The sequence below is a fragment of the Erinaceus europaeus genome, chromosome 11 (assembly GCF_950295315.1).
Source record: "Erinaceus europaeus chromosome 11, mEriEur2.1, whole genome shotgun sequence".
NCBI lineage: Eukaryota > Metazoa > Chordata > Mammalia > Eulipotyphla > Erinaceidae > Erinaceus > Erinaceus europaeus.
The window spans coordinates 71,244,582-71,264,778 of NC_080172.1; the positions used below are offsets into that span (position 1 = coordinate 71,244,582).

At 37.9% G+C, this 20,197-nt stretch overlaps 1 protein-coding gene across 2 annotated transcripts in view; it reads right to left on the minus strand.

The window, feature by feature from the left end:
- LOC103114942 (guanylate-binding protein 5) overlaps positions 1-20,197 on the minus strand; it is a 31,917-nt gene that overhangs the window by 3,929 nt on the left and 7,791 nt on the right. The window contains exons 2-10 of one of the 2 annotated variants that reach the window (XM_060202020.1): positions 8,690-8,898; positions 7,814-7,941; positions 7,465-7,574; positions 6,001-6,188; positions 5,373-5,615; positions 4,039-4,319; positions 2,725-2,937; positions 1,931-2,033; positions 222-403 (exon numbers count right to left, since the gene is read on the minus strand). In XM_060202020.1, the coding sequence (XP_060058003.1) occupies positions 222-403; positions 1,931-2,033; positions 2,725-2,937; positions 4,039-4,319; positions 5,373-5,615; positions 6,001-6,188; positions 7,465-7,574; positions 7,814-7,941; positions 8,690-8,879 (1,638 nt within the window). In that variant the 5' untranslated portion in view covers positions 8,880-8,898. The remainder of the gene's footprint in view (positions 1-221; positions 404-1,930; positions 2,034-2,724; positions 2,938-4,038; positions 4,320-5,372; positions 5,616-6,000; positions 6,189-7,464; positions 7,575-7,813; positions 7,942-8,689; positions 8,899-20,197) is intronic. The other variant, XR_009552606.1, reaches the window with a different exon arrangement.

Genomic DNA, 20,197 nt, shown 5'->3' on the forward strand with positions numbered 1-20,197 from the left:
CAAGTGGAAACTAAGGCAGAAAGGAGATAGATAATTTGTTGAAATCATATAATTAATAAGAAGAGGAGCTAGGATTCTTGTCCAGTCAGTCTGACTACAGACTCATTGTCTTGAGCTAAAATGTTATGCTGCCTCTTCTCCTTGGCCACTGATTCATGCTCTTATGAAGACAGAGAAGGGAAATATTACTAGCACTCTGAGAGGAAATATTTGATAAATACCTGAAGTCGACGTTCCATAGCCCTATTTGCTTCTGCTATTTGTCTTTGTCTCTCTATCTCCATTTGCCTCACTTGTTCCAAATGACGTCTTTCCCTCTCCTCCATCATTAATTGGTTCTGCCTTTGAATTTCTTGCAACCTTTGTGCTTCAGCCTGTGCAGCCAGTGCTCGCTGATGTTCCGCTGAGAAAGAAGAAAATGACAAGTCCTGAAAGAATCATGTTAAGCAAGATCAAGCCAGAAAGAGAAGGAAGAATATGAGATGATATCACAGACATCCCATTAGACAGAAGTTGAAAAATAAGATCAGAAGGGAAAACACAAAGCAGAGCTTGGACTGGATTTGGTGTATTGCACCAAAGTAAGACTCTGGGGGTGGAGGGAGGGTTCAGGTCCTGGAACATGATAGCAGAGGAGACCCTAGTGGGGATTGAATTGCTACGTGGAAAACTGAGGAATGTTACATATGCATAAACTATTGTATTTTACTTTACTATTGACTGTAAACCATTAATTCCCTAATAAAGAAATTACAAAAAATAAAAATAAAGAAAATGACAAGTCCTCCTGAATCTATCTATATCTATCATCTATCTATCTATCTATCATCTATTATCTATTTATTTATCTATCACCACTGGTTTTATTGTTGGGGCTAGGTGCTGGCACTATGAATTCACTGCCCCTGGTGGCATTTTTTTCCTCTCCCTCTTTATATTTTACTTGATAGGACAGAGAAATTGAGAGGAGAGGGGGAGATATAGAGGGATAGAGAAAGAGAGATACCCACAGACCTGCTTAACTATTGGTGAAGCATCACCCCTGTAGGGAACTCCAACCCAGGCCCTTGAGCAAGGTAAACTGTGCACCCAGTTGGGTGCACCACCACCTTCTTAAATTAAAATATGTCCCCTTTCTGTCTCCCACTCTTCTTTCTTATTACTATTACTGCAAACAAAGCATTCTCTGGGGCCATTTTTTCCTTTCAGGTAAACATACTGTAGCTGAGAATACATGCCTTACTCAGACACAGCCAGAAGAGCTAAGAATCATCTTTTTGCATTTCTGTTCTAGGTTAATAGTCTCAGGGGAACTAGACCAAATTAACTTAAGATGTGTAGACAGTTATTGATGCATTTATTTTTTCACATTTTATTATTTATTTTTTAAAATATTTATTTATTAATTCCCTTTTGTTGCCTTTGTTGTTTTATTGTTGTATTTATTATTGTTGTAGTTGATGTTGTCGCTGTTGGATAGGACAGGGAGAAATGGAGAAAGGAGGGGAAGACAGAGAGGGGGAGAGAAAGATAGAAACCTGCAGACCTGCTTCACCATTTGTGAAGCGGTGCCCCTGAAGATGGGGACCTGGGGGCTCGAACCCTGATCCTTATGCTGGTCCTTGCACTTTGCACCACCTGTGCTTAACCCACTGTGCTACCACCCGACTCCCTTTATTATTTGTTTTTAAAATTTTATTTATTTACTGTTGGGTACAGACAGAAATTGAGAGGGGGGAAATAGAAAGAGGGAAAGAGACAGAGAGAAACTTGCAGCCCTGCTTTATCACTTGTGAAGTAATCTACAGATTAAATCTACAAGTGGGGACCAGGGGTTTGAACCTGGGTCCCTGTGCACTGTAATGTGAGTGCTTGACCAGGTGCTCCACTGCCTGGTCCCTAGATGCATTTCTTTACATTTTATTCTTACCTTCCATCTCCTTTTCCTTGGCTGTAAGGGTCAGGTCTGTCTGTAAAACAGCATTACTCATGGACTCCTTGGACTGTAAATATTCCTGCAGAGTTTCCTCAGCCTAGGAAACTCAAAAAAAATGTAGTTAAAAGTAGAAAATAGTGATGGGAAGGGTTGGAAACACCAATATTTCCTTTTCTTCCTACTACCTTTTCTTCCTCAGAAGTGGTCAGTCTATACTTGGTAGAACTATCAATCAAGTCTCTGTTATAATGGTGGATACTAGCTCTGGGTGCCCAAGGTCACTAGTTACAGAGTATTTAGATACAGATGGAAAAATAATTCAACTTGAGTGTTTTAAAGACTGTTATAGATAATGGAAAAGATGCTGTCTGGCCACTGAATCCAAAGGTAGAAAGGACTCATTATGTTTCGAGTTATCATCTTTGCTCCCATGAGGATGTGGAGAGAGTCATCTAAGAATAAAGTCAAGAGTGATTAAAACAGATCAGAAGATTGAGGTGGGTTTGGAAAAAAAAGAAGTAAAGCAATTGATGATGCTATTTCAACTCTTTAACACAACTATACTTACAAAGACATTTAAAGTTTTACTTTTAGTTTATGTAAGCCAAGGAATTATCATTTTTCCTTAACTTAAAATGAATTATTGGTATTCTGTCTTATATAATACCCCCTCTAATATTTCTTTGCTGCGATGAATGCTGATTAATTAAAAACCATAGCTATCTTTAGAATCTAAATAGTTCTATAGTGATTTTTCAAAGAAGGCCCTTCAACATTTTTCATGATACCTTCATTCCCTTCTTGGGCTCCTGATAGTACTTTGCCTTCAGCTCTTCTCTCTTTTGAATGAAGAGTTTATGCCCTCCTGGTTTTGCATAAATACCCTGCTTCACATCATCTTCCAGAGGATCAAAGATTTTCTGAAGTAAAGCTGAACAATGATCTCTTGATGCTTTCAAGTTCTGTTTACAAAAGTCATTCTGTTTTGCTTCTAACAACATCTTCAAAGGAACAAAGATGCATGGAAAATATATTAGTACTTCCAGATTTCTAGAAACAATACTCAGAAGGAGACATTGTAGTTTTACTGCTCTCTAGAAGGCTATGAGAACTTGGCACTAAAGGACTAAGTACTAAGTATGATGAACTATGGAGAGTGTGATTTTTCTTGTGTGCTTGAGGTTTCTTGAAATCACTTTTACATGACATATCTCACTTGGATGTGTTCTTTAGATCACAAGTGTCCATCTCATCTCATACTCTAATTTTAAATGCAGCCAACTATTTCATAACCATTATTATTTTCTATATTATATTGGGCCTGGGGTTACCTATAAGGAAGTCAAATGGAAAACTGACTAAAATGATCTAAGTTATGTTTTTAAACCTGGAGACATAATCTTTTTTCAGACCAAAGTGTCCAATGCTATATGCATATCTGTGTTCTTTTTTTTTGCTCAATTGAGTCTTTTTTTCCCCTCCAGACAACAGTATGCTTTATTAACAAAAGAAAGTTATACTTACAAATGCAGTTTTTAAAAGAAAATTCCTCTTAGAAAATCAGTTCAAGGGTGTAATGTGGCTAGGTAAGAGTGTGAATGTTTCAGAACTTATAGGACACAGGATTGTTTGTTTTTAGGATAGCAGTGAATATTATTATATACGATTTTTTTTTTTTGCCACAAGAATTATTGCTGGGGCTAGGTGCCTGCACAATGAATCTACTGATCCCCAAGGACGTTTTCTCTTTTTAATTTGATAAGACAAAGATAAATTGAGAGGGAACTTGGGAGATACAGTGGAAGAGATATATATATAGACCTCTGCAGTCCTGTTTTACCGTTTGTAAAGCTTCCCACATATAGGTGGGCACTGGGAACTTGAACCCATGTCCTTTCACATTGCACTGTTTGCACTCAACTGGGTGTACCACCACTGAGCCCCAGCAGCTAGCTTTGTAACATAAGCAATAGTCATTATTTTCCAATCTATTGAGATAATTTTTGTTAATTAAACCCCCCATTTTGTCTATCATTGCAATCCTTTGCCCTTTTAATTCCTGTAAAACAAATGAACTAAAGCAAAAATACAGTAACAATTACCTCTAATTCTTTCTGGTAAGTCTGGTCCTCATCCCTAAAAGAGATCTTCATGAAGACTTCAGTGGCCTCTCTCTCACTGACTCTGTGCAGGTCCAGCAGCTCCTCGAGGGTTTCTGTGGGCAACTGTACCTTCTCTTTCATCTGATGATCATAGTGGGCAATAGCCTTTTGCACTGCTTCGGTATTTTTGATTTGGGCCAAAACCAAGACTGAGTTTTCTGTGCAGGGCAGATCCCCATGGTTGATGGCATCAACATAGGTCAGCACCAATTTTTCTAGATCTTCATAGACAGAAGAAATTTTTGTATGATTTGATGAGAAAGACTGCACATGCTAAACTGGGTAATTCTGAGAATGTTAATTTAACAATTCTTTGTCTGAAAATTTTAAACATTCTGCTTAGTGTTCTAGCCTAAATAAATTTCTTTAGGAAATTGTGACTAAGAAACCAAGTATTTATTTCATTGGAAGAAAGAAGCATTCAAAGATGAAAACTCAGTATCTACGTGATCATTTTTTTCTTGGGAAATGTAGAGGTGGTTATATAAAACTATGCATATTAATTTAATTAAATTGATTCAGACCTTTTGTCTTTTTAATCTCCCCTTTCTTTCAGTCTGCCTTGGTTTCTATTCCCTTCAGAATTCCCTCTTCTACTTGAGCATGTATATCTGGTACGTGTGTTATATATTGTTACAGCATAAAGTTAGCAAATTAGATAATGCTGCTTTTACTTGTTATTGGAACATTTTTTTTCTTCTGTGTTTCCTGTATTCTTGATATTTCTTTTACTCAGTTCCCTCTAGAGTAAGAATATTTTACATTTGTTCTGAGACATACAAACTTTGGGAAAAAACAAGATGTCTGCTTAGTGTTTTCTTTTGGTTCTAGAAAATCTGGATTTCTATTTGTTTAGCATTTGTATCTAATAAGTTCCATTTTTAAAAAGTCTATAAGAGTCTTCCTCCTTTTGTGCCTAAAAAGCAGTGACACATAATTTCTATCCAGTAATGGGAGAGCAAACGCTATGAATAAATTCAGGTGAAGTGAAGCTGATTCAACAATAGACCACTAATACATGCAACTATTTTAACTTTACATTTTTCTTAACTTATATCACACTTGGAGGTATTAGTAAAAACCCCAAGTGAAATATTTTGACACCTACTGGAATTTAATAAATCTAGTACACATGGCTTTCTTGTTCATAACTCACTGCATAACTCAATGCATTCATAATGCAACACATTTTCAACTGACAGTGGAAGTAGAAACTAGTAACAGTAAGCCTACTTCATGTATAAAGTAAAAAAAATCCTAAATGATGTGCTTACCGGGCCCATTTACTATAATGCCTTTTGGAAGAGTTTTAGTTTTGGAATTGCAGAAAATATAGGAACAGAAATCTGTTATTTGTTGCACAAATTCAGGATTCAGATCATTATTATGCAGTGTCTCAAGTCGGGAAAGATTTTTCCTGTGACTTGGAGAGTCAAAAATAAAACATTTCTTGTTTGGAAAAAATTTCTGTATACACAGACGAGGCAAATTGAAATTGTGAAGTCTTTGATCCATATCTAGGGAAGAAAAAAAAAACCAGGATGTATCTAGCACAGTATTGTCATTCCTTTAAGTCTATTTCCTATTGGTGAATGCACCTTTCACTTGAAGTCATTCATTTCAAAACATCATCCCAAATTTTAAACAAAAAGTTAAAAGGTAACCAGTTATGGAAAAGGAAAAGAGCAAGTTGCTGAGATGATATATAGCAGAGGAGGTAGTGCAATTTAATATTGAAACAATTAGTTCATTTTAGATTAGTGGTATTCATTATTTATTTAGTTGTTGCTTAGGTGAGTAAATATTAGTACTTAAGGTAAATAAATGTTATCTAGAAATTTATCATTAGTATACAAGAGGTAACTTTTTTGTGTTACTTTCTATAACTTAAGTCCCTGTTACCTTCTTTTGGCATGACTGAATTCTTCAGGTATTCATCTGCTGTAATAGGTTTTCCATCTACTTCTAAGTTTAGGAAAAAATCTCTCAGCGTCCACACTAAGTCTGGATAGAAAGATGTGGCATCTTCAACCTTATCATGTTCAGGTGAGGATACTGTCCTGAGCAGATCTGACAGTTCTGTCACATAGCTGAGGTACAATTGAGGAAAACTAGTAGAAATAGGATTACACTTAATTCTATGCATTCTTATATTTTTAGATTCCTTTAGAGTTGTAACCATTTTTTTAATCAGTATATTTAAGGACTTTTTCCTTATACCTTAAGGGTTGTCTATAGTTGGATGGTTTTGGAAAACTGAGGATTGTGACAGGCTGATACTGGAAAAATTGCTCTTGCAAAAACTGAAAGTAAAATATATATCTTTCCTGCTCAGAGAATTTAGAATTTAGGGGGTTTCTCCCCCTTTGTCCCCCTTTGCCCATTTCTTTCTCTTTTGCTCTCTCCAGTTAGCAAGAAACCCTGTGTGTGGATGCCAATCAAGGTGTGACATGCCATGTACTTGCCATATGTGTAATCACATAATTTAAAAATATTTATTTATTTATTTATTCCCTTTTTGTTGCCCTTATTGTTTTATTGTTGTAGTTCTTATTGTCATCATTGTTGGATAGGAAGGAGAGAAATGGAGAGAGGAGGGGAAGACAGAGAGGGGGAGAAAAAGACAGACACACCTGCAGACCTGCTTCACCGCTTGTGAAGCAATGCCCCTGCATGTGGGCAGCCGGGGGCTTGAACTGGGATCCTTATACCGGTCCTTGTGCTTTGTGCCACCTGTGCTTAACCCGCTGAGCTACTCCCTGACTCCAGTAATCATATAATTTTAAAGAACCACAAAACGTATAAAATTGAAAATCTGCCTTTGGTCAAGGACCAGAAGTAAACTCACTTCCTGCTGACAGCCTCAGGTGTTCTGCCTCTCTTTTTCTGTAACAATCACACTTCAATTAATGTGTTGGAGTTACAAGAGCTTTTTCTTTTCCTTTTCCTTCCTTTTATTTTCCTTTCCTTTTCCTTCTTTCTTTCTTTCTTTCTTTCTTTCTTTCTTTCTTTCTTTCTTTCTTTCTTTTCCCTACTAGGGCTTTCACTAGGTTTTGGTGCCTGCAATGAGAACTCTATTACAGCCAGTGGTATTTTTTTCTAATAGAGACAGAAATAGGTATATGTGTATGTGAGTGGGTGAAGTGGGAGAGAGAGCGCGCACACCTGCAACACTGCCCACAGTTCATGAAGCTCCCCCAGGCAGGTGGGACCTGGGGGCTTGAACCCAGGTCCCTCCTGCTTGGTTACATATGTGCTCTACTGAAATGTGCCACTACCTGGCCTGAGTCACAACAACTCTTAAACAGCTACATGAATAGAGAAGTTCTCTCTGGTTTTGGTGCCATCCTAGGCCAAAAAGGATACTGCAATAAGTCAATAGATCTCTGGTCAATCTTGTTCATAGTATTATATACAAAGGTGCTACTCAGTAGTATGGCCAGTGCAAAGATCTGTGTATCATTTTCCTTGTCACCCTAGAAGTCAGAACAAATTTAAATCCGCATTATGACATTTCCTGTGGAACACTCATTAGGAATAGGTGCCTGACCAATAAGTGTTAAACAAAAGTAACAAAAATGATTGTTAGAAATCTACGAACTTTGAGTAGACCTGCCATTAGTACTCTAGTAAAGGTGGCGTACAAAGGGATTTCCAGGTGTAAAGAATGTTCAGAAATTAGGAGGTTAATTAAAAGGGAATCCTGGTTCCTTACCTTCTCTACATCTCCCAGTCCCTCTGTGTCAAGCAGAACTAAGGTGTGATTTGGCTTGTTGGGATGAGGCATGCACCACATCCAAATACCCTTGGTGTGAGAACGCACAGTAGATCCAACAGAGAAACCTGCAAAGGGGAGAGGAAAGGTAAAGATCTTCAAGCTGAGGTATTTTTGTTAATTGAGCTCGGCTCTAATATCCAGTCAAAATATATTATAATACATCCTGATAAGTAAGGAATGTAAGATAAAGAGATGACAGAAAGTATAGACAGTAGAGATTGGAAATACTGATTTATGGTATTTCCTCAGGAACACTCATTAAAAATAGAATAAGAAAGTAACAATATCAAGTTGTGATGCTTTTTTTTTCAAGACTATCATGTTACCAATCTTAGTCCTCATATTGGAAAATATTATGCTTGTACTAGTGAAATACGATAGAGAGAGAGAGAGAGAATATTAGGGACAGACTTCTGCCCCTTTTCTCCTGGAAAATGATTAGCTAGTTGTGGTCCAAACACTAGCTTTTATTCTTTGTATATATATATATATATATATATTTACAATTAGAGCCGTGTGTGTATGTGTGTGTGATCTGATTTAGGTTGCATTTTCAATAAGATAGAAACAACAGGAGAAACAGAGAGACAAAGAGATAGAGAGAGATACCACAGCACTGGAGCATCCTATAGTGTCATAACACATTCTGTGTGGGGCCAGGATTTGAACCTAGAAAGACCTTTTATGATGAGTGACCTATCTTTTTGGCCCCACCAAATATTAGCTTTCAATATTTCTCCTCGTCTGTAACTTGCTCTCTTCATCTCATCCTACTCAGCATTGTTTGTGTGGATGCACAAACGGATCACTCACCCTTGTCCTTCCCTGCTAGTTTGTTCATCAGGTAGGATTTGCCTGTGCGGTAGAGACCCACGATGGCCACCACATCAACAGGCTGGGTGATGGTTGACAAGATCTTTAAAGCTTCTTGATTAACCAGCAATTTCCCTTCAATGTTCTCAATAAGGCTCATGGGGTCTGGCATTTGTGTTTCTGAGACCATGTTCAGGGTGTTTCCTTATCTGGAAGAGAAGAAATAGATGAAGAAGAAATATTCCCATCCCTTAGAAGAAAGTACTTTTGCTTCCTAAACCTGGAAACATACTATTCACCAGAGTGACCTAAATTTGTATATGGAAAAAAATAATAGCCAAAAGGATCATAGTAAAAAGTCCTAGACTTGGGGCCGGGTGGTGGCACACCTGGTTGAGTGCACAGGTTACAGTGCATAAGGAACTGGGTTTGAGCCCATGGTCCCCACCTGTAGGAGGAAAGATTTGCAAGTGGTGAAGTAGGGCTGTAAGTATCTCTCTGTCTCTCCCTCTCTATCTCCCCTTTCCCTCTAGATTTCTGTCTCTATCCAATAAATAAAAGTAATTTTAAAAAAGAATAAAAAAAGTCCTAGACTCTACAAAGATGTAATCTAGGCTACTCCCACTGGTTCTTAAATGTTTGGGAGTAGGCATATAGCCAAATCATCACCATCATCTTTTTTTTTTTTTTTTTAGGTATGATGTAACTCTAATGTCCTACTCTATAAGGATCAGTGATCTTTTTTTTTTTTTAAATAATTTATTTCTTTATTGGGGAATTAATGTTTTACATTCAACAGTAAATACAATAGTTTGTACATGCATAACATTCCCCAGATTCCCATTTAACAATACAACCCCCACTATATCATTCATCATCTTTCATGGACCTGTATTCTCCCCACCCTCCCACCCACCCCAGAGTCTTTTACTTTGGTGTAATACTCCAATTCCATTTCAGGTTTGACTTGTGTTTTCTTTTCTAATCTTGTTTTTCAACTTTGGCCTGAGAGTGAGATCATCCCATATTCATCCTTCTGTTTCTGACTTATTTCACTCAACATGATTTTTTCAAGGTCCATCCAAGATCGGCTGAAAATGGTGAAGTCACCATTTTTTACAGCTGAGTAGTATTCCATTGTGTATATATACCACAATTTGCTCAGCCACTCATCTGCTGTTGGACACCTGGGTTGCTTCCAGGTTTTGGCTATTACAAATCGTGCTGCCAAGAACATATGTGTACACAGATCTTTTTGGATGGATGTGTTGGGTTCCTTAGGATATATTCCCAGGAGGGGAATTGCAGGGTCATAGGGTAGGTCCACTTCTAGCCTTCTGAGAGTTCTCCAGACTGTTCTCTACAGAGGTTGGACCAATTGACATTCCCACCAGCAGTGCAGGAGGGTTCCTTTGACCCCACACCCTCCCCAGCATTTGCTGCTGTTACCTTTTCTGATGTATGACATTCTCACAGGAGTGAAGTGATATCTCATTGTTGTCTTGATTTGCATTTCTCTGACAATCAGAGACTTGGAGCATGTTTTCATGTGTTTCTCGGCCTTTTGGATCTCTTCTGTGGTGAATATTCTGTCCAAGTCCTCCCCCCATTTTTGGATGGGGTTATTTGTTGTCTTGTTGTTGAGTCTGGCAAGCTCTTTATATATGTTGGTTATTAAACTCTTATCTGATGTATGGCATGTAAAGATCTTCTCCCATTCTGTGAGGGGTCTCTTGGTTTGGGTAGTGGGTTCTTTTGCTGTGAAGAAGCTTTTTAATTTGATGTAGTCCCATAGGTTTATACTTGCCTTAGTCTTCTTTGTAATTGGATTCGTTTCATTGAAAATGTCTTTAAAATTTATGCGGAAAAAAGTCCTTCCAATATTTTCCTGTAAGTATCTGATAGTTTCTGGTCTAACATCCAAGTCCTTGATCCACTTGGAATTTACTTTTGTATTTGGTGAAATACAGTGATTCAGTTTCATTCTTCTGCATGTTTCAACCCATTGTTTCCAACACCATTTGTTGAAGAGACTCTGCTTTCCCCATTTAATAGTCTGGGCACCTTTGTCAAAGATTAGATGTCGATAGGTGTGGAGCCTCATTTCTGGGCTCTCAATTCTATTCCACTGGTCAGTGTCTCTGTTCATGTTCCAGTACCAAGCAGTTTTGATGACAATGGCCCTATAATACAGTTTGAGATCTGGGAGTGTGATGCCTCTGGTTCTGTTCTTTTTTCTCAAGATTGTTTTGGCAATACTAGGTCTTTTCTGGTTCCAGATAAACATTTGTAGCATTTTTTCTATTCTCCTAAAAAATGTGCTTGGGATCTTGATGGGGATAGCATTAAATTTGTAGATGGCTCTGGGTAATATATTCATTTTGATGATGTTAATTCTTCCAACCCATGAACATGGAATATCTTTCCACTTCTTTGTGTCTTTTTCAATTTCTTTGAGTAGTGACTCATAATTTTCAGTATACAAGTCTTTCACTTCTTTGGTTAGGTTTACTCCTAGATATTTTATTATTTTTGTTGCTATAGAAAAAGGAACTGATTTCTGGATTTCAATTTCTTCTAACTTAGTGTTTGCATAGAGGAATGCCACTGACTTTTGAATGTTATAGCCTGACACCTTACTGTATTGCCTGATGATTTCCAAAAGCTTCTTGCTGGATTCCTTAGGTTTTTCCATGTATATTATCATGTCATCTGCAAATAAGGAGAGTTTGACTTCTTCTCTTCCAATCTGTATGCCTTTAATTCCTTGCTCCTGCCTGATTGCTATGGCAAGAACTTCCAACACTATGTTGAATAGTAATGGTGATAGTGGGCAGCCCTGTCTAGTAGCTGATCTGAGGGGAAATGCTTCCAGTTTTGCACCCTTGAGTATGTTGTTGGCTGTAGGTTTGCTATATATAGACTCCACTATCTTCAGAAATTTTCCATCTATTCCCATTTTTTGTAGTGTTTTGATCATAAAGGGATGTTGTATTTTGTCAAAGGCTTTCTCTGCATCTATTGATATGACTATGTGGTTTTTGGTCTTGCTTTTGTTGATGTGGTGGATCACGTTGATTGATTTACGTATAATAAACCAACCTTGCATGCCTGGGATAAACCCAACTTGTTCATGATGAACAATCTTTTTGATATACTGCTGTATCCAGTTGGCTAGAATTTTGTTCAATATTTTCGCATCTATGTTCATCAGAGATATTGGTCTGTAGTTTTCTTTTTTGGTTGTGTCCCTGTCTGCTTTTGGTATCAGGGTGATGTTGGCTTCATAGAAGCTGGCAGGGAGTATTCCAGTGTCTTCAATCTTCTGGAAGACTTTTAAAAGTAGAGGTATTAGTTCTTCTTTGAAAGTTTTGTAGAATTCATTTGTAAAACCATCTGGTCCAGGACTTTTATTTTTGGGAAGATTTTTGATAACTGTTTCAATTTCATTAGCTGTGATGGGCCTGTTCATGTTATCCACTTCCTCTTTACTTAGTTTTGGAAGTTGGTAGGTATCTAGGAAATCATTCATTTCTTCCAGGTTCTCTAGCTTGGTGGCATATAGTTGTTCATAGAAGCCTCGCATGATATGTTGAATTTCTGCAGAGTCTGTTGTGATTTCTCCTCTTTCATTTACTATCCGATTTATTTGGGTCTTCTCCCTTTTTTGTTTTGTGAGTCTGGCTAAAGGCTTGTCGATTTTGTTTACTCTTTCGAAGAACCAACATTTACTTTCATTGATCTTTTGTATGGTTTTCCTATTCTCTATGTTATTTATTTCTGCCCTAACTTTAGTGATTTCTGTCCTTCTGGTTGCTTTAGGATTCCTTTGTTGTTCTTCTTCTAGGTCTTTGAGATGTGCAATCAGGCTGTTTATTTGTGCCTTTTCTTGTTTCCTAATGTGTGCTTGTATAGCTATGAACTTCCCTCTTAGGACTGCTTTAGCTGTGTCCCAAATATTTTGATAGCTTGTGTCTTCATTTTCATTGAACTCTCGAAACATTTTGATTTCTTTTTTGATTTCCTTTTTGACCCAGAAGTTAAGAAGTGTACTGTTGAGCTTCCACATTTTGGGACTGTTACTAATCTTTTGTTGATTGTTAAGTGTTAGTTTAATTCCACTGTGGTCTGAGAAGATACTTGGGATGATTTCAATGCTCTTGAATTGGCTGATGCTGTCTTTGTGGCCTAACATATGGTCTATCCTTAAGAATGATCCATGTGGATTTGAGTAAAATATATATTCCAGTTTCTTGGGATGAATGACTCTGAAAATGTCCAATAGTTCTAGTTTATCTATCTCTTCATTTAGCTCCCTTATGTCTTTACTGATTTTCTTCCTGGATAATCTGTCAAGTTGAGATAGTGGGGTGTTGAAGTCCCCTACTATGATTGTGTTACTGTTAATATATTGCTGTAGCTCTTTCAGTAGAAGTTTGATGTATTTAGATGGCTTCTCATTGGGTGCATAGATATTAATAATTGTTAAGTTCTCTTGATTGACTGATCCTCTGAGCATTAAGTAGTGTCCATTCCTATCTTTTTAAATATTATCTATTTTAAAGTCTATCATGTCAGATATGAGAATAGCTATTCCTGCCCTTTTTTGTGGGCCATTGGCTTGTATGATAGTTTTCCATCCTTTCACTTTAAGTCTGTGTTTGTGTTGTTGAGTTAGGTGAGTTTCCTGTAGACAACATATTGTTGGGTTGTGTTTTCTGATCCATCTTCCTACTCTGTGTCTTTTAATAGGTAAATTCAGGCCATTGACATTTATTGATATCAAAGATTGAAGATATTTTAACGCCATTCTTGTAGAGTTTTAGAGTGTTTTGATATATGTCCTATTTGTGGTGGTCTGGTTGTTTATAGGAGACCTTTCAGAACTTCTTTCAGGGCAGGCTTGGTGATGGTTGCTTCCTTCAACTGTTGCTTGTCTGAGAAGGTTTTGATGCTTCCATCTAGTCTGAATGACAATCTAGCAGGATATAGTATTCTTGGCTGAAAGCCTTTCTCATTGAGCACTCGATAGATATCTTGCCATTCTCTTCTGGCCTGTAGTGTTTGTATGGAGAAGTCTGCTGCTAATCTTATGGGTTTTCCTTTGTAGGTGACTCTTTGTTTTTCTCTTGCAGCCTTGAGGATCCTTTCTTTATCATTATTCCTTTCCATTCTAAGTATGACATGTCTTGGTGTCTTTAGGTCTGGGTTAATTCTGTTTGGGACCCTCTGGGCTTCTTGAATCTTTATGTCTTTGGTGTTGTCTAGAGTAGAGAAATTTTCAGCTATTATGGCCTGGAGAATGCTTTCTTCCTCTCCTTCTCTTTCTTCCTCTGGTAAGCCAATAATGCGTATATTGTTTCTTTTGAAGTCATCCCATAGGACTCTGTTGTTGTTTTCAGCATCTCTTAATCTCTTTTTGAGAGCTCTTACTTCTTTTCTAGTTGTCTCTAATTCATCCTCAATCTTGCTAATTCTGTCTTCAGCTTCATAGATTCTATTCTCTCTGCCCTCTACTGCTTTCTGGAGTTCATCTATTTTGTTGCCTTGCTCTGATACTGTTTTAGCTTGCTCAGCTAGTTGCCTTCTTAGCTCAGCAATTTCAGCTTTCAGCTCTCTAATAACCATGAGATAATTAGAATTTTCTTCCATATTCTCATTTGTTGTTCCTGCATTTCTGATTACAATTTTTTCAAATTCTTTACTCACTCCTGTTATTATTTCCTTAGCTAATGTTTGGATGTTGAACTCGTTGTTTTGTGCTTCACCCTCTGGAGGACTTTTAGCTGGACTCTTGTCCTGGTTCGAGTCTCCAATATTTTTTCTTGTTGTTTTAACCATTTTATATATTATGTTATGAGTTCCCTTTATCAGTACTTTTCAAATTATTGATCACTATTGCCTGGATTGATTTGTGTCTGAGTAATTTAATTAAAGGGTTTACCGTGGTGGAAGTTAACAGTTGTTTCAATCCCTGAGTTGGAGCTCAGTGGTGTAAAAGCCTCTTTTTTTTTTCTTCCCTGTAGGCTATGGGAGCCTGAGGGCTTTTAAACTACCAGTAGGCTTCTTAGCTTAATCACTGACTCCTGACCAAGAGATAAAGCAGGGTGTGGCAGAGATAATCCAGTGGTTATGCAAAGAGACTTTCATAGCCCCTCAGCCATGCCACCGAGGTATAGGTCTTCTCCTGAGTTTCCCGGTTAGATCTCTGTCCTCTGGTGTCCCTCCCTGTTGCTGCTCCAGATTCTGAGGGTAGTAGCAATGGAGACTCAGAGTTGCACTTGGTGAGTCTCTGGGGAGTCCTTTCCTCCCTTCAGCTGTGCCCTTGTTGTGGAGCAGACTGGAGGTGGTGTCTCCACTGATAAACTGTTGAACTGTTAGCAGTCACTTAATCTCTTCTTAGGCCCCTCTCTCCTCTCTGCCACCAGCTACGCGTGTTTGTACTCAAGGGTGATTTACTGGGTTCCTGTGGTCATTCTAGTCCTGTCTTGTTTTGGTCCGGGTGGTCTCCTTTGGTATTCCTAGTTGATCTGGGAGAGGAGAGGAGAGGAGAGGAGAGGAGAGAAAGTGATCTGCTGCTCGTAGCTCCGCCTTCAGAAGTCTCTTTTTTCAGGGTCAGTGATCTTAATCTAAGTTATTTTTCCTCTACTCTCTCACTTCTTTTTTTTTTTTAATTTCTTTATTGGGAGGGTTAATAGTTTACAGTGAACAGTAAAATACAGTAGTTTGTATATGTGTAACATTTCTCAGTTTTCCACAAAACGATATAATCCCCTCTAGGTCCTCATGTTCCAGGACCTGACCTGCCTCCTCCCCAGATTCTTTTACTTTAGTGCAATACACCAACTCCAGTCCAAGTTCTGCTTAGTGTTTTCTCTCAACTTCTATATAAACAATGGTCTATATATACACAATAGAATGCTACTTAGCTATTAAAAATGGTGATTTCATCTTTTTCACCCAATCTTGGGTAGAACTTGAAGGAATCATGTTAAGTGAGTTAAATCAGAAGTAAAAGGATGAATATGGGATGATCTCATTCATAGGCAGAAGCTGAAAAACCAAACCATCTTTTAAGTATAATCTATTGCATATATTTCTTAGCTTCCCCTTGCCTGAATTCTCAGATGGAATCTTTATGGTAATTAAAGTGTTAGTCCACTAAGTATAGCATTATACTTCCTGTTTTTATTCTACATTAGCTTTTTCCTCTGTAATTTAGGGCTCTAATATCCAGTCAAAATATATTATACTAATCCTGATAAGTTATATGTAACATTATCTAACAATTAATTGCCATTTACTTATTAAGCTATACTTTAAAAATATTTCTTGATTAATTTTAATGAGAGGGACACAGAAAGACAGAAGGAGAAGAAGAAAGAAAGAAAGAGAGAAAGAAAGAAACAAAGGAAGGAAGAAAGAAAGAAACAAAGGAAGGAAGAAAGAAAGAAAGAAAGAAAGAAAGAAAGAAAGAAAAAGAAAGATGGGGAGATAGATACCAAAGCACTGACTTTGGTGGTACTGGGGAATGAACCTGGGATGTTAGAGCCTCAGGCATGAGAGTTGTTTACATAAACATGTTATTTTCCGAGCCTGTTCAGCTGAACTTTTAAAGATTTTTGTTTAGCTATTTATGTGTCTTCTTTAATCATAACCTTAATTTATGATCAGCTTATGTATAAGGAAGTGAATAGAAATACTTACTTAAGTAATAGTCACTAGTTTTCTTACTTCTGGGCATCAGTTCCTTTAACCTGATATCTTTCTTTATACTCAGAATTCCTGATAAAACATTTTAAAGCTATTGGAGGGTCTGGAAGATAGCCCAGTAATAGTGGTAGCACATAGGACTTGCATGAGACCCCCGCGTTTCCAGGATCAATAATATCACAAGTAAATTTGAGCACTGTTCTGATCTTTATGTCTCTCTTACAAAATTAAATAAATAATATCTTTAAAAGAGCTGCCTGAGAAGGGTAGGGGGATAGCATATGGGCTATACAGGGTGCCAGGGCAGTAGCACAGTGGGTTAACAGCACATGGCGCAAAGAACACAGACCGGTGTATGATATGATAATCTGACAGTGATTAGTTACAAATACAAATATTGAGCTCCTGCAAGCCCTGGTGTCTTGGAATGATGTCATCTGGATTTGCATTACATTCTTTGTTCTTTCTTATGAAAAGAATAGTTTTTTTAAAAAACTTTTTAGTTTTGAACTGCCACCAGGGTGTTGCTGGGTTCTGTGCTGGCACTATGTATCACTATGAATTCACTACTCTCTGCAGCTACATTTTCCCTCCCCCCTCCTTCTTTCTTCCTTTCTCCTTCCTCCTTCTTCCATCTTCTCTTCTCTCTCTCTCTGCCCTTCTCTTTTCCTTCCTCCATCCATATTCTCTCTCTCTCACTTTCTTTGAGACAGGGAGAGAGAAAAAAAATAAGACATCTGCAAATCTGCTTCATCACTCATGAAATGTTTGCCTTGCTGGTAGGGATCTAGGGCTCTAACCTGGGTCCTTGACCATGGTAATGTGAGTATTGAACTGTGTGCCACTGCCTAGCCCTTACAGAGTTTTTTTTTTTTTGATACTTGTGAACTGTAGGTTGATTTAAATGTATTCAGTTTTTAATCAATGGTAAGTATAACTTCATGTGACAATTATGATTCCCAAAGATCATAAGGTAACAACTGAAGAAAATTAATATTAACAGGACCCCCTCTGTCTGTTGGTTATTAATAACCCTATTTCATCATTCATTAACCCCCTTGCTCAACAGTCACTGATCAAACCCTGACCTTTTCCCAATCCCTAACAATTTCCTTGTTCCTTAATCACTCACCAAAGAAACCCTGACCCCCTGCAGACCCCTTGCCTCCCTACCATATATGGAATATACATTTACTTCCTCTTGTGACCCCTTAAAAACCCTACTTTGCTGTTCAATAAATGGATTGTTAGCAAACACAGTCCCCGGGTCATCTTATGTCGCGCCACTAGCAGTGGACACTAAGAGAGTCCTGTAGTACTTGCCACTGCTGCCCCGAAGTACATCCTTCTTGACACCTGTTTCTGGTGCGCAACAGAGTGGGCTCGTCAGAAGGCCTGTACTGAAGGTTCCCAGAAGATGGCGGACTGAGAAGCTGCTAGTGGCTTGAGCTCTGACCACATCTTCTGGAAACGGTAGGATTTTCTGCCTTTAGTAGGCCAGTCAATAAGGGGTCCTAGCAGTGACACCAAGGAGGTGACTATAACTTAATTTGGGTTAAGAAATAGAGTAGAAAAAAAGGGGGAAATTTTTTTTTTCCGTTTAATTATAAAGCACACCTCCTCCCCCTCCCCACCCCACCATAACCAGTCCCTGGGGACCAGCTCCTAGCAGGCTCCCCTGCTGAGCTTCTGTCTTTACCAAAATCCTGTCCCACCAGGGAGTATCATTCATTCTAAGTCTATACCCTTCTGAAACCTCTGGCCTTTTTTTTCTTTCTAAGTAGCCAACCTCCCCACCTCACTCCACATAGCTAATTAAATAATTAAAAATAAATAAATAAATAAATCTTTCTTTCACTGCTCTTTTATGACTGTTCTTTTTCTTATCTTTTCTCTCTCTCTCTTTTTTCTTCTTTTTATCATTCTTGTCATCCTTTCTTCCTTACTCCTACAGCTTCCAAAGCCACAGGCCCCAGCCCCCACACCACCAAACAGTGTGCTTTTTTGAATTCACTGATACACATTTGGGATTTATTTTGGGGAAGAATTCTGACTCAGTGTGGACTCTCACTGCGAGTGTCTCTGCTCAACTTCCCTTCCTCCTTTAGCCACCCCTAGAATATACAGTGGATAGTAGATTTGCATAACTGTCTATTTCAGCCATCCTTGTCTAGTCCTGAGGGTTTTTTTCTTTTCACTGCTCTTTAATTAAAGCTCTTTTTCTTCTCTTTTCCCTTTTCTCTCACTTGTCTCTTTTTTTCTTTTTCTTTTTCTTTTTTTAATCTTGTCATACACTTCTTCCTTCCTTCTTCTTTGCCTTTCTGAGTTTGTGAATTATTTTGGGAAAGAAATCTGACTCAGAGTGGACTCTCTATGCCTGTATCTCTGCTCTAGTTCCCTTTCCCCTCTTGTTACCCCTAGAATATACAGTGGATAGTAGATTTGCATAACTGTCTATTCTTGCTATCCCTTCTTTCTTTTCTCTTTCTTCTTCACTGGGATTTGGTTACTATTTCTTCACGGACTGGAGAAATTGTTTGGCTAACTGGTAGTGATTAAACTGCTTCAATACTTGCTTCAGTTGCTACTGTAATTCCTGAGGTTGGTGAGTGCAATTGTCATAAAGATATTTAGTACAGTGTTGCTTGTGCTCAAGACACAACAACTGAGGAACACCAGAGCATAAAAAAAGAAACACATAAATCAAAAAAATGGGTAGATCAAAAACAAATAAAATTGCTACTCCAATGAATGAAGACAATAGCCCAGAAGAAACTACAAATCAGCCAGAAGTAACCATAGATAAGAAAAGTATGCAAGCAATAATAAACTTATTAATCACAGAAATGAAAACAACATTGGAGGAAAGGAATGGCAGTATTAGGGAAACAACAGTTGAGACCCCCAAGGAAAATACTGATTATCTTGAGGCAATTAGAGAACTGAAAGCTGAAATAGCTGTAATGAAGAAAGAAGCTGAGGCAAGGGAAAGCAGACTAACAGAAGGAGAAAACAGAATTAGTCAGACAGAGGATGAGTTAGAGAAAACTAAGAAAGAGGTGAAAGAGCTTAAAAAGAGATTGAGAGACACTGAAAACAACAACAGAGACATATGGGATGATCTCAAAAGAAGTAACATTTGCATAATTGGCCTGCCAGAGGAAGAAAGAGAGGAAGGGGAAGCAAACATTCTAGACAAAATAATAGAAGAAAATAATAGAAGAAAACTTCCCTGAGCAGATCACTTTCTCTCCTCTCCTCTCCTCTCCTCTCTAAAAAAAAAAAAAAAGAAAACTTCCCAGACCTGAATAACAGAAAGGACATCAAGATTCAAGAGGCCCAGAGAGTACCAAACAGAATCAAACCAGACCTGAAGACACCAAGACACATCATAGTCACAATGAGAAGTAGTAAGGATAAAGAAAGGCTGCAAGAGAGGAACAAAAAGTCACATACAAGGGAAAACCCATAAGATTATCTGCAGATTTCTCCACTCAAACTCTAAAAGCTAGAAGAGAATGGCAAGATATCTATCGAGCCCTGAATGAAAAAGGGATTCAACCAAGGATAATATATCCTGCTAGACTTTCATTCAAACTAGATGGAGGGATCAAAACCTTCTTAGACAAACAATAGTTAAAGGAGGCAACCATCACCAAACCAGCCCTGAAAGAGGTTCTAAAAGACCTCTTATAAATAAGAACATCACTATAATACTGGCAATATATCAGAGCAAACAACAAAAAATTTTTTTTTGAACAATGGCACTACAATACATTAAATCCATAATATCAA